At 60.2% G+C, this 12,664-nt stretch overlaps 2 protein-coding genes across 2 annotated transcripts in view; both read left to right on the top strand.

The window, feature by feature from the left end:
- Positions 1–800, top strand: part of MNEG_7268 (hypothetical protein) — a gene marked incomplete at both ends in the record, with an annotated part of 1,655 nt that extends 855 nt beyond the window's left edge. The window contains 2 exons of the mRNA XM_014044260.1: positions 139–393; positions 609–800. Of these exons, the coding sequence (XP_013899714.1) occupies positions 139–393; positions 609–800 (447 nt within the window). The remainder of the gene's footprint in view (positions 1–138; positions 394–608) is intronic.
- A 1,398-nt stretch (positions 801–2,198) lies between these two features.
- MNEG_7267 (hypothetical protein) lies at positions 2,199–12,156 on the top strand (the record flags this gene model as incomplete). The annotated part of the gene is made up of 31 exons (XM_014044259.1): positions 2,199–2,211; positions 2,380–2,572; positions 2,940–3,033; positions 3,334–3,438; positions 3,669–3,720; positions 3,993–4,084; positions 4,281–4,398; positions 4,618–4,670; positions 4,880–4,988; positions 5,223–5,326; positions 5,482–5,536; positions 5,743–5,829; positions 6,101–6,233; positions 6,387–6,483; positions 6,656–6,700; positions 6,860–6,926; positions 7,080–7,179; positions 7,477–7,597; positions 7,915–8,049; positions 8,290–8,356; positions 8,551–8,627; positions 8,849–8,964; positions 9,201–9,381; positions 9,532–9,603; positions 9,968–10,069; positions 10,222–10,326; positions 10,558–10,659; positions 10,829–10,932; positions 11,140–11,273; positions 11,479–11,597; positions 12,001–12,156. 31 exons carry the CDS (start codon positions 2,199–2,201, stop codon positions 12,154–12,156), a joined length of 3,108 nt encoding a protein of 1,035 aa, XP_013899713.1.
- Positions 12,157–12,664: the final 508 nt, after the last annotated feature.

Genomic DNA, 12,664 nt, shown 5'->3' with positions numbered 1-12,664 from the left:
CCCTTAACCCCCCCACAACCCTTCCTAAACCCGCCGACCTCGCCCCGCCTCACCCGCTACACCCACTCCTAAGCACCCGGTCCCGACCACGCGAATCTCGCCGCACTCGCCCCAACCCCCCTGATCCCGCCACCCCAGGAGGCCGTCGTCGCCCTGGGCCCCGAGTCCCTGGCCGCCCTCATCGGCCGCCTGCTCGTCTGCCGGGCCCCCTCCTCAGCTGCCGCGCGTGGCTTCAGCACGCGCCTGGAGCTGGGGCCCGGCCCCACGGCGCTCGCGCCGGCCGGCGACGGGGCGTCCGACCTGCAGCTATCGCTGCTGCTATTCCTCATCGCGGCCTGCGCGAGCGACGAGCAGAGCTACGCAGACGCTGGGCTGGAGGCGCTGGCGCGACAGGTCGGGGGGCAGGGTGTGGATCTGCATGCGCGCCGCCTGCATGCGAGCCGAAAGCCCCGCTTGTGCCTGGCAGAGGGTGGGGCTGTTTTGGCGCAGAGCCACTGCATCCTCTGAGCAGCGTGGGCGGTGGCCTTCACACGCATGCTCAACCCCCCGCCGCCGCACGCCCCACTGGCCGTCCCGGCCGTGCACCGCCCCTCCCCTGCACCGCCAAGGTCCTGGCGTCTGGCCTGGACGCCCGCCAGTGCTGGTGCCTGAGCGCCTTTGTGCTGGAGCACCTCATGGCCCACCAGCAGGGCCGCTACTGGCAGGCGCTGCGCCAGCTGCTGTCGCGCGCGCAGGCGGAGGAGGACGAGCGGCTCTTGGGCAACCCCTTCTTGCAGCTGCAGGCGCTGTTTGCAGGGTGACTGCAGGACGCACCCTCCCTCTCCCGTGTGTCCCGTGCGCCTGATGCTCCTGCGGGCTAAGTCCACTGCCGAGCCTGTGAGCGTGTGAGACTGTCGCCACGTCTGAATGCATGTGGCTTTGTAAACGCGCGAGCAAGTAGCCGATGCACTTAGGATATACTTAGCGACTCTCTGTCAAAGCCATGGGTGGGTCCCCACACTCTTCGCAACTGGCGAGGCACCAGCATTCTGTCGGCCAAATGCGATGGCGATGGCTGCGACCTCCCGGTGTCGTCCGTCACGCGAGAAGCCCAAGTGGTGCTGCCATCCTGCCCAAACATGGTAACATGCACGCATGGGCACATCACGCGCTCATGGCTGCCGGGACACTGCGTGCTGCCATTTTGTCAGCCCCTCGCACCGGCAGTCCAGAGCAGCTTGGGCGCCGGCAATACCCTCCGAAAAGCAATGATATGAAGCCTGACTAACCTGCGTTGGTTGAGACACGCATGGCGTCGCTGCTGGGTCACATGCCGCCAGGACACCAGAGCGTGGTGGCCCCTTTTAGTGTAGAGCAACATCAGGGTTGCTGTGCTCATCAGATGCGGCAGCAGTGTTCTGCCCCCCCCCCCCACGGACAGGCATGTCGGCGTAGTTATGCGGTCGCTGGATCAGGAAGGCAGGGGGCAGCAATGGCGCAAACATAGATCTCATTGGTGGCTTGCCCCTAGTTTGCTCACATTGCTGGTTTATAGGAGCCGTTACGGCGAGGTGCTAAATCTTTTGGCTGATAGATCATGGTTTCCGGGTGCCATCTGGTCTCACAACGCAAGGCTATCTGGACATCGCGACACCTGCTGGGTGGTGAGGGTGACGTGAATTGGGCAACAGCTCAGTCATTGCTTTTGCAACAGTCTGAACGGCGCTACCCCTTCAAGCTGCCAGGCTGGCAGAAGGTAGAGCGTGAGCCTGCCGCCGCTTCCAATGCTGTGAAAGAGGATGCGTCCATGATGTTCGCAGCCTTCAGCGGTGCCCTACTCACCCCAACCAAAGAGTGCGTGCCGCGGATGCGGGCTTGCATGAGGCAACCTTGCAACATGAGTAGACTGCCCGGGCCAGCGAAAGTCCTCGGAACGGAGTTGTCTCACTTTACCATCCAAAAGGGATGACAACGAGGACGAAGAAATGGGTGGGTGACCGAATATGGGCGATGCCGATGGATCAGCAAACAAGCGACTTACAATAATGTGAATGTGCTACTTTAATGAGTGCCTTGTTTTGGTCCGGGCCGCGGAAGAGTGTGAGAAGTTTTCTCGGGGCTCTATTTTTTGTGAAGCCGACTGCCACTTTCTGCCAAACCTGCACACTCCTACCTCTTGGCACGCAAGGTCAAAGAACCGCAACACAAGCACGGGCATAATGAGGGCGAATGGTGAGCGCTGCGCGAATAACAATCTGGCCAGGCCCGGGCTCGTGCCTGCGCAGCGCCTGAACTACATGCGAACTATTGATAAGTTTGTATGCTGCTTGAACTACCCACCCCATCACCGCTTGCCACGCAATGCCACACCCGCCACTGCCCGCTGCGCCACGCGCGCAGGTGACCCGCCAAAGGGTGGCGCCGATCCGGGTGCCAACAACGACGATGTGGACTTCAGCAAGATCTCGATCAAGGAGGCGCTCGAGCTGCTGGGTGTGGAGCAGCACGGTCTCACAGAGGAGGCCGCCGCCAAGCGCCTGAACGAGTACGGCCCCAACAAGCTGCCTGAGACGACCATCAACCCCTTCATCAGGTGCGCACGCGACGCTCACGCCCCTTGCATCACCGCGCTGATCCTCCGTCTTCAGCTAGCTCAGGCATGGATCAGAGATTAGTTTTGACCGCCATTATAGAAACAACCCTGGCTGCCTGCAGCGCCCCTGCTGAGGCGCGGTCAGGCGCACAGCCTTGCCGCTGCAGTGCGCCGCTGCGAGTCTGCTCGCGCTCTCCCTCTTTCCATTTTGGGCCGCAGCCGCCGCGCCCCCTCATTGCTCCTCTCATCTGCCTTGCTTGCCTGTACACATGCCTCCAAGACCATGACACACTGGCACATGTTTTGCCATTCAGAGCCGATATGCTCCAACCTGTCGCATATCCCATCCCTCCCCACCCCTATGCAGGTTTGTGGGCTACCTGAACAACCCCCTGAGCTGGGCCATGGAGGTCGCGGCCCTGCTGGCCATCATTCTGCTGGACTACGCCGACTTTGCACTGGTGGGCATACCTTGGGAGGGCGGCTGTGGAGGCTGATCAGGCCAGGTGCATTCAGGGGCAAGGGATGGGGCACGGCAGGAGGTTGCTGCCCGAGCACGGTTGGGGTGCACATGGTGGATGGATCGCCCACAGCGACAATGCCTCTTGCTTAACCGCTGCTCCAGCTGCTGCGGCGCCTGCACTTGGGGCTGGCAGCGCCCGCGGCGCGGCAGTCCGCTGCCTCCATCCGACGCATGCCTCCACCCCCTGATCACGACGTGCCACCCGTCCCCCTACAACTTCGCGACCGCTGCGCCCCAGATCCTGGGCCTGCTGCTTTTGAATGCCACGATCTCCTTCGTCGAGGAGTCCAGCGCTGACAAGGCAATCAAGGCGCTGGCAGGGGCCCTGGCGCCCAAGTGCAGGGTGAGGCGCCATGCAGAGCGCACCCATGGGGGTTGGGCGGCCTTGGCAAACATGACATGGCACCTGGCGCGGATGGTTTCAGGCGTGGAATGCAGCGACTTGGCAGGTGCTGCTGAACGCTGACGTGTGCATTGATGTTTGCAGCTTTGCTGCTGTGCAGCATGTGCAGCGACCCAGCTCACATCTTACGGTCGTGCCTGCCAAATCCGTGTTGCCCTGCCCTTGCCCAGGTGCTGCGAGATGGAAAGGCAAAAACTATGGACGCTGTTGAGATTGTACCAGGTGAGGTGTATGGGCCAAAGGCCTGGAGGTCTGATGCAGGCATCTGTCTTGTGCACGCCTTCACAATCGCAGCCAGCCTTGTGCATTGGGTTTAAGGCCGTTGTCGCCGATCCAGCCCCCGCCCCTGTCCCACCACCATCGCGTGTTGCCATGCGCGCCTCGGCGGCCTTGCTGTTGCATGATTGCCGTGGCAGCAGAGCATGCGAGCAGCATGCTGTCCTCCCAGCTCCCCATCCCATTGTTCCAACCCACTCGTGTGCCCTGTCCCCCAGGTGACATTCTGGTCATAAAGTTTGGTGACATCGTCCCGGCAGACGTCAAGATCCTGGGCGACGAGGCGGATGAGGAGGAGATTCCCATGCAGGTGTGCGGCTCAGCGGCCAGGGGTGGGAAACGCAGTTCTGCGCGCCGAACAAGGCCGTAATGCCAAACGTGTTGCCGTATGCAGCTGCCCGGCGGCTTGGGGTGAACCAGGATCTACCTATGCACGCGTTGACAGGCCTGAAAAGACTCGCGTGGCGCGCTTACCTTTGCTGGCCCCGCATCTCACCACCCCTCAGATTGACCAAGCCGCGCTGACGGGCGAGTCCCTGCCCGTGAAGAAGTTCACGGGAGATGTGGCATTCAGCGGCTCAACCTGCAAGGCCGGCGAGAGGCACTGCCTGGTCTACGCGACAGGTGGGTGAGGGGGGGGTGTCAGCGGCGTGGTTACAGAGGGGGCAGTCAGAATGTTTGAAGCCGTCGTCCATCCATTGTGATCATGGCACCGCAGCACTCTGTTGGCATGGTCTACCATACTTGTGGGTCGGCATGTCTTGATGACCGGCATGACGGGTGATCGCTTGGGGGCTGAGTGCCTTTCGTCTACTGCACCAACACCACGACACTGCACCGCAGGCATCAACACCTTTTTCGGCCGTGCGGCTGCGCTGATCTCCGCTACCAATAACGTCGCCAACATTGCAAAGGCAAGGCCTGAGTTGTAGATGCCCGGCGGCGATGTGGGCGTTATTGAGAGGCACATACATCCCTAAGCAAAGCTGCGCTTTGTTGCAAGTCGTGCACTGCAGACAAGACACTGCCCGCCCTTGTCAATGCCGCCCGCCCTGCTGCCAGTCATGACAATCTCATATTCAGCACCCCTTGCTTCGTCACTCAGGTGATGACCAAGATCGGTGCCATCTGCCTCGTCACCATTGGCGCGTGGATCGTCATCATGCTGGGCGTCCAGTTTGGGCGCTACAAGCACACGTGCTCGCTCGGCGATGGTATGCCAAGGCTTGTACTGGAGAGGGGAGGGACAGTCTCCCGCAAGCTTTGGCTGACAGATCGCCAGGGTTATCCGTTCTCACGATAATTGCCTTGATTTGGTGCAATGCAGGCAGTTGAACCCAGGTTTGGTTTCTGTCATTTTGCCTCCTTGCCACTCACACCACACATTTTACTCTTTCAATCAGCCATAGGGTATAACAAATGCAACGTCCACACCTCCTTATGTGCAGGCGAGTGCCCGACCCTCACCAACTTGCTTGTGATCATCGTGGGTGGAATTCCAATCGCCATGCCCACCGTGCTATCCGTGACGCTTGCACTCGGCGCCAGCCAGGTGAGTTGCCGGCAACCCAGGCAGCGGTTACCCTCACACATTGACGCAATGGCGCTGCAGCTACCTCATAAATCCTCGCCAGCAGTGTCATTCGCACATGTGCTCGTGGCGTCATACCCCCTCACATGTCTCCTTGGCATTCTCTCCCTGTACAGCTGGCCAAATCGGGCGCCATCGTGGCGCGCATGAGCGCAGTGGAGGAGATGGCTGGTGAGCGCAGCGTGCGGGAGGGCGTGCTTTTACGCTAGATTTTGCTCGGCAGCGCTCCTCACGTGCCATGAGTTATATCAGCTCATCAGCCAAACGTGGTGCGTGCTGCAAGCAACACATGCGACATTACCACAGCCCTAAAACAACAACTCTGTTCCTTGCTCCGCCCTGCCTCTTTTGCGCCCTTTATCACAATTGAAAACCAGGCATGGACATCCTGTGCTCTGACAAGACCGGCACGCTGACCCTGAACAAGCTTAGTGTGGACCATGCAGACCTCGCGCCCTTCAGTGGTGGGGGCTGGGGGGGGGGGCTCCTATGGGGTCGAGACCGGCCCAGATCAAGGAGGACGGCAGCCACGCACACATCGGCAGCAGCTTGAGCGCACCAGGCGCTCGCCAACTGCCTTGTCACTCCATTCAGCCACCCTCATCATGATCAAGGCCGTCAAGTGCCTGAGCTTCACTTCAGCACCGCCCCATGCAGAGCCGACCCGCGCCACCTACATCCGGCGCCTGCCTGTTGACAGCACCCGCCCTCCACACGCGCCCCGCGCGGCGCCAGGCTATGACAATTCCACCCTCCTCAAGTACGGCTGCCTGAGCAGCAACATCGTGACGGAGGAGGCCATTGACGTGGTGCTGTACAACAGCTACCCCGACGCCGCCAACGTCTGGAGTGGCTACAAGCTGCTCAAGTGAGGGCCCCGGCGCTCGCGGGATGACCGCCACCAGGAATGCACGGCTGCCGCAAGGCCGTGGTGGGGGTTTTGGCCGGTGCATCGTGGTGCAGGCAGCCGTTGTGAAAGCCCGGCCCTCTCTGCCTTCCAACACTCTCCTCCCACGTGCAGGTACGTACCCTTCAACCCTACCGACAAGTTCACAATGGCCGTGCTTCAGGACAACGCCACTGGGGCCACCTTCAGGCTCATGAAGGGCGCCCCTCAGGTGGGCCGGCCGCGCATTCTTGCAGCTGCCTTCAAGGTCTCGGTCAGCTTCGGGTGCATGCAGGCTGAGTCGCCCCGTCTGCGCACGGCCGGCTTATAGCGATTGGCTCGCCACTTCTTGTCGGTATCTGCCCGTTGACGTTTGCAAACTCACAACTCCTGCCGCAACCCAGGTGGTCGTCAGGCGTGCTCATGATGCTGCTGTGATCACCAAGCAGGTGAATGCGTGTTGTCAGAGGAGAGGGGCAGTTGCGAAAGGCTTGTTGTCAAGAACTCTCCAATATCTGTTGCGAAATCTCATGGCTGGTGCCATTGAGCTTGGCTTGCCGTTGGCGTGCATTTCAACATGAACAACCTGCTGCCCTTATTCTTCTCAGGTGGAAGCCAAGATCATCAACTTCGCCAACCGCGGTTACAGGGCCCTGGGTGTCGGCTACGCCGCAGGTAAGGGCTTGGCAGCGCAGCTGGGCTGCCAGCCCGCCGATCGGATTGCCCAGGTGGAGTCCTGAGCATGCATCGGCCAGCTCTGGGTGCAAGCAAGCTGGAACTCGCAGGTTGCAAGCGGGCACCCCTTGCGCCTTTCTTTGCCACCTTCAGGCGAGGGAAGCGCGGACGCCGTCGGCACCAAGTGGGAGTTCTGTGGCCTCGTGCCCCTGTTTGACCCCCCGCGCCACGACACCGCTGAGACCATCAAGAGGTGTGACACTGATTTTGTACTAGGCACTCACCTGTCTCAATATGGATGTGTGATTGTGCATGCTGTACAAGCAATCAGGCCCCGCAGCTCCCATGCGTCCCTTTCACCTTTGCGGAGCGGCTGTCATCCATCAGAGCATGTTTCCTCCCTTGGTTGCAAAGCAGTGTTTGTTTTGCCTGCACCGTTTGCTTGTCAAAGTTTTCGGGTATTCCTCACGACCTTACCCCTCTCCATTCCCCCCCGTCCCTGAGTATATCTACCCTCTACGCCTCCACAATACCCGCACCCACACCAAAGGTGCAAGGAGAAGGGCATCAGCGTCAAGATGGTGACGGGCGACCAGCAGCTCATCGGCGTTGAGACGGCGCGCCAGCTGGGCATGGGCCTCAACATCCACAAGATTGAGAAGCTGCTGCACGTGGGTCCCTGACTAGTTTGCAGAGCGCGCTGGGGCGGGGGTTTCCTTTGATGGGTGGGCTGGGTTGTGCCCGTGTGGTCATGGCTGAGCAACATAAGAGTTAGACGGGGTTCCTGTGCCAGCGGTGGATGCATTACTGGGCGGGATCGGCACACGCGCGACTTCAGACCAACATGCAGAAGTCCCCTGCTTGGGCCATGCACCTGGTAGTCTCGTTGGCAGCCCAGCTCCTGGCTGCTAGGTGGATGCAGCCACACCACCGTCGCCCTTGCACCACTCTTATCCTTTTCACTTGGGTTTGTCTTCTAAACCCGCAGGCCAAGTCCGCCGGCGGCCTGGTGGACGGCGTGGCGTCCGTTGATGAGCTGGTGGAGCAGGCCGATGGGTTTGCCGAGGTGTTCCCCGAGCACAAGTATGAGATTGTCGACATCCTGCAGAAGAGGAACCACATGGTGCGGCACCAGGCTTGAAGCAAGGGTGCCAACCTCAAGCAAAGCAGGGCCATTCGCACGGCTAGCAACACCATCGCTGCAGGGCAGCCTTAATTCGGGACAGTGCTGGGTGTTTTGATGTCAGAAGGGGGTTGCAAGTCCAGTGTTTTACCTGGGGGTGGGGCAGCCGCGCTTGGTTGCGCGTGCTTGCCATATCACCGCCTTTCTGACAGAAGCCGTCTGCGCGCTGCTTGACCCCAGGTGGGCATGACGGGCGACGGTGTCAACGACGCGCCGGCCCTGAAGAAGGCAGATGTCGGCATTGCTGGTAAGAAGGGTCGGGAGACACCCTGGCATGGCATTTCGGGGCGCCGTGGGGTGTGGGGCGACGGGCCTAGGTGCGTATGTGGCAACAGCCTGAGGGCATGTGCTGGCGTGGGCGACTTGTCCGCTTGCACGCTGGCAACGCGCATGCTGAGCCTAGAGCTCAGTCACCCTCTCACCACCGCCACTCAACCGCAGTCCATGGAGCAACCGACGCAGCTCGCGGCGCGGCTGACATTGTGCTGACTGAGCCTGGCTTGAGCATCATTGTCGATGTGAGCCGCGACAGCGTTCAAAACAGGCAGCGTCAAGAGGGCGTGTGCGTGCTGGGATATAACTGTGCTTGGCCAGTCATCGCACTAGGCTCTCAAGGGCGTCTGATTCTGGGCACAACAGAGGTTGCTGTGCGTCACCCCCTTCCAACCGCCATCAGACATCCTGCCACTCCCTCAGCAACAGCGCTTTCAACCCCTTTGTCCTTCGTTTGCTGCGCCAGGCTGTCATCGGGGCGCGCAAGATCTTCCAGCGCATGACCACGTACGCCAAGTACACCGTGGCGATGACGTTCAGGATCTGCTTCACGTTTGGGCTGCTGACGGTCCTGTACAACTGGTGACCGTGCTCTTCTACCGCCACCGATTGGGGATCAAGGGTGTGGGTTATCTTCCCTTCTGGTATTGCTTGTCGAGACAAGCGGAAGCCTCGCCCTACGTTGGTCTGGGAAGGCGAGGCAACTGTGCCAATCTTGCAAACGGGTGCCCTGAGGTCATCAATGCCGCGCTAAGGTGTGCTTGTGTTGCGCTTTCACAATCAACACTGCACACGGGCTGCGGCGTAACCCCAAACAGGTACTTCCCCACCATCCTCATCGTGCTGCTGGCCGTGTTCAACGACGGTGCGATGATTGCGCTCTCCAAGGACCGCGTGACGCCCAGCCCTGCTCCGAACAGCTGGCGGCTGCGCAACATTTTCACCGTTGGCATCGTGTACGGCCTGTACCTCACGCTCTCCTCCTGGGTGCTCTACCACGTGAGCTGCGCTTTATTGCATTGGCAACCTGCTCGCATTGCTGCATCACCTGCAGGCGGGCTGATGCGAAGCTTGGCCGCCTGCCGCTCTGGACCCTTAGCCGACTGCTTACCTGCGGCACTGGGTCACCCACGTGCGTTTCCTCCACAGGTGGCGGCAAAAGACACGTTTTTCCAGAACCGCATTGGCCTCTTCAGCCTGAACGACACCTGGGAAGAGTTGGTGAGAACGGCAGCGCGGGCTCGAGGGAGGGTTCACAGCGCGCGCAGCTGACATCGGTTGGCAGCGAACCACAGGCAGCGGGTGCTTATCCTGTCATACGCTGACCCACGCCTTTCTGTGCTGACACACTGGCAGGCACCCCACTGCGCGGGCATTATCCAGGGCCTTGGACTCGCCCCGAACGCCCCTGCCAGCACGGTGTGAGGGTGGGCGAGAAGGCGAGATTTTGCATGTGCGTTTGGCCAGCAACAACCACTTGCTTGTTCACACCCGTACTATGCAGACCAGTACGCAAGCTTGCTGTGAACCCATCTCAACACCGGCTGATGAGCATGCCACCGCTGCTCCATACTCGCACTTCCAGCTCTATCCAGGCCTAGCGAGCCCCGTCACCGTGATTGAGCAGTGTGCTGCAGAGCAGCGGTACGTCAGGGGCGCGCAGCTCAGGTCTCTACTGTACAACCAGGTGGGCACGGCAACTCGGCTCCGGGTCCTGCACGCCTGAGACCTGAAGATTGCTGACATTGGAGGTGTTGCTCCTGGCGGTGCAACTTGCATTTACGTGACCCAAGTCAAGTGGCCATTACCTCGCTCAGCGAGCTTGCCGGCATCCCGCAGGTCTCTATATCAGGCCAGGCACTTGTGTTTGTGACGCGCTGCTCAGGCCACTCTTTCTTGGACCGAGCTGGCACGTTCACATACCTGGCCTTCTTTGGGGCTCAGGTGGGCACGGGTGTGGCAGTGCCAACGCTCCCATGCTTGCCTGACTATAAACCTGTTATTGCTGCCTCTCCCTGCGCGCGACGCGGCAATTTAGTGCACCAAAGATATGCGTTTGCACACAATTTGCAGCTTGTGCACACAGCTTGCTGCAACTTGCGATAATCCTGAGGCAAATGTCATCTGAGTTCCACCCTCAGAATATAGCCTTTTCTGGTGTCTCGTTCTGCACAGGTGGCGTCGTCCCTGATCGCGGCGTTTGGCTTTGGCGGGTACCCTGCCCCACCTGGCGCCCTGGCCAACTGCAAGTTGTGCGCGCAGAGCAACGGCGCGATGGTGAGTTGAGCAAACGAATGCAAGCAGCGGAAAACAAGCCAGCCTGTGCCTGCTCCGAGCTGATTGACCCGTCTCTGGCTGCCCCTGGACTTGTTCTGGAAATTCTGGATTAAGCAGGGTGCGTGCCCTTTTCATGCATGCCGCACGCTTGCCCCGCTGTCTCCCTCAGCCCCGCTTTTTCTCAAGCGGCGCTGTCCCTGTCGCGGGCACTGAGGCCACGTACACTGCATCTGTCATCGGGGCGGCCGAGTGGGTCGTCGTGGCGTGGATCTGGTGAGATTGGCTGCTATTGACAATGCCGATGTTGTGATGGTGCAGGTGATTGATCGATGCACCACCTGAGCTTGAATCGCAGCAGCTTGCTCCGATGCAGCTTGCACCCTGAATATCAATATTGCTCTGACATTTTGCGGAGAATGTTTTGTGCTCTTGCGTCCGCAACAGCCCACCGAGACCTACTCGCTTTGGAACCTTCTATAGGTCACTGCTGTGGCACCTGGGCCTGGACCCCATCAAGTGGTTCATGGCCTGGGTCCTGAACGAGGAGGGTGTCCGCAGCCGCTCCTCGTACGCCAGCTGGCTTAGGCGCAGGGCCCGCGACCCCACCAAGACTGGTGCGCTGCTAGCAGGCGCAAAGAAGTGCTTGGAGGGGCCATGTCATTGCGTGGCAGAGCATGGTCAGGTGGTGGGAGACACCTTTGGGGTTGGGTTCGGGCATTTTCAAGTAATTTCTGCACCAGCGCATGTGCCTGCATGCAAAGTGTGCTTTTGCAATCTGTGTGCTGCTGACAATCCACCGCAATTGCCTGCGCCTTACAGGTGAGGAGACCACCATCCAGGTCGGTGGCGCGGCGGGCAACTACGCCAATCCCCTGGGGCGCACGTCGCTCGTCAGCAGGCCGTCCCCCCAGATGCTGGCCAGGGCGTCAATCGTCAGGGTGAGTTGGGGCTATGCACGTGTGGCTAGTGGCACAAGGGATGTGTGGCAAAGGAAATGCATCACAGTTCCAGCGCGTTGTGCTTCCAGGACGCCTGCACACCCGCAATAGACATCGTACTTGCACGCGGGGCGGAAGGTATTGAGCGCCGTTGTGCGTGCAAGTGCACATGAACAGTCAAGACAACCGTGTGGTGCAAGTGTGAATCATGTGTGCAAAGCTGTGAATCAGCCAGTTTTGACACGCAGCCCAAATTAATGGAATTATCTTTGGTGTACATCAAACCCAGGTCGAGTCTGCACCCGACACGGGGCTGCGCCGCGTCTCGTTGGGCCCATACCGTCGGGCGTCAGTCGAAGCGACACCGCACCTGGTTGCGGGTGCATCTCCCACGCTGGCGCAGCCCAATCCCATCCGCCGCCTGTCTGCCTCGTCCCGTGCGAGCGGTGCCGCCGCTGCCGCCGCCGCGGCTGCTGCTGGAATTCGCGGCGCCCGGGGCTCATTGGAGGGCGCGCCGCGAAGCCCAACTGCACAGGGCAGCACGCGCCAGTCGGTGTGATGAGAGGCCACCGTTTGAAGGTGAATCAGAAGCGCGGGCAGGTGCAAAGAAGGCGTGCCAACAGGCTTGAATGGCTTGACAAGTATCAAGGCTTGACCACATCTTGGGTGTCAATTTGCCCACTGCTGCGCAGAAAAGCGGGCCAGCTTTATGATTTGTGTCGCTGCTTGGAGTTTTCCTGGTCTGAGCGTGATTGATTTGCAGCTCCACCTGTCGGACATTGGACAGAATCGTGCCACCACACCACTAAAGGGCAGTATGCATTTGCTCAAATGCCGCATGAAGTGTCGCGGCAACGTTTGGTATCTTGCGCTTACGCAATGTTCTCAGTGATTGATCTTTCCTGCTTGATTTCCTCCATGGACCATGGGAGGCTCTAAACTTGAAGGGGTGCTGAGCGATGCTTATCAAAAGCATGCACGCTCATGCGCCCTAGAAGTGCAACAGGCTCCTGATCCTGTGAGGCCGCTGGACAGCTTGCAATGCGGCTTGCAAAGCCAGACCCTTT

This window comes from Monoraphidium neglectum, assembly GCF_000611645.1.
Source record: "Monoraphidium neglectum strain SAG 48.87 unplaced genomic scaffold scaffold01270, whole genome shotgun sequence".
Lineage (NCBI taxonomy): Eukaryota > Viridiplantae > Chlorophyta > Chlorophyceae > Sphaeropleales > Selenastraceae > Monoraphidium > Monoraphidium neglectum.
The sequence above is the reverse complement of the archived record's forward strand: the minus strand, read 5'-3'. Positions and strand labels throughout refer to the sequence as shown.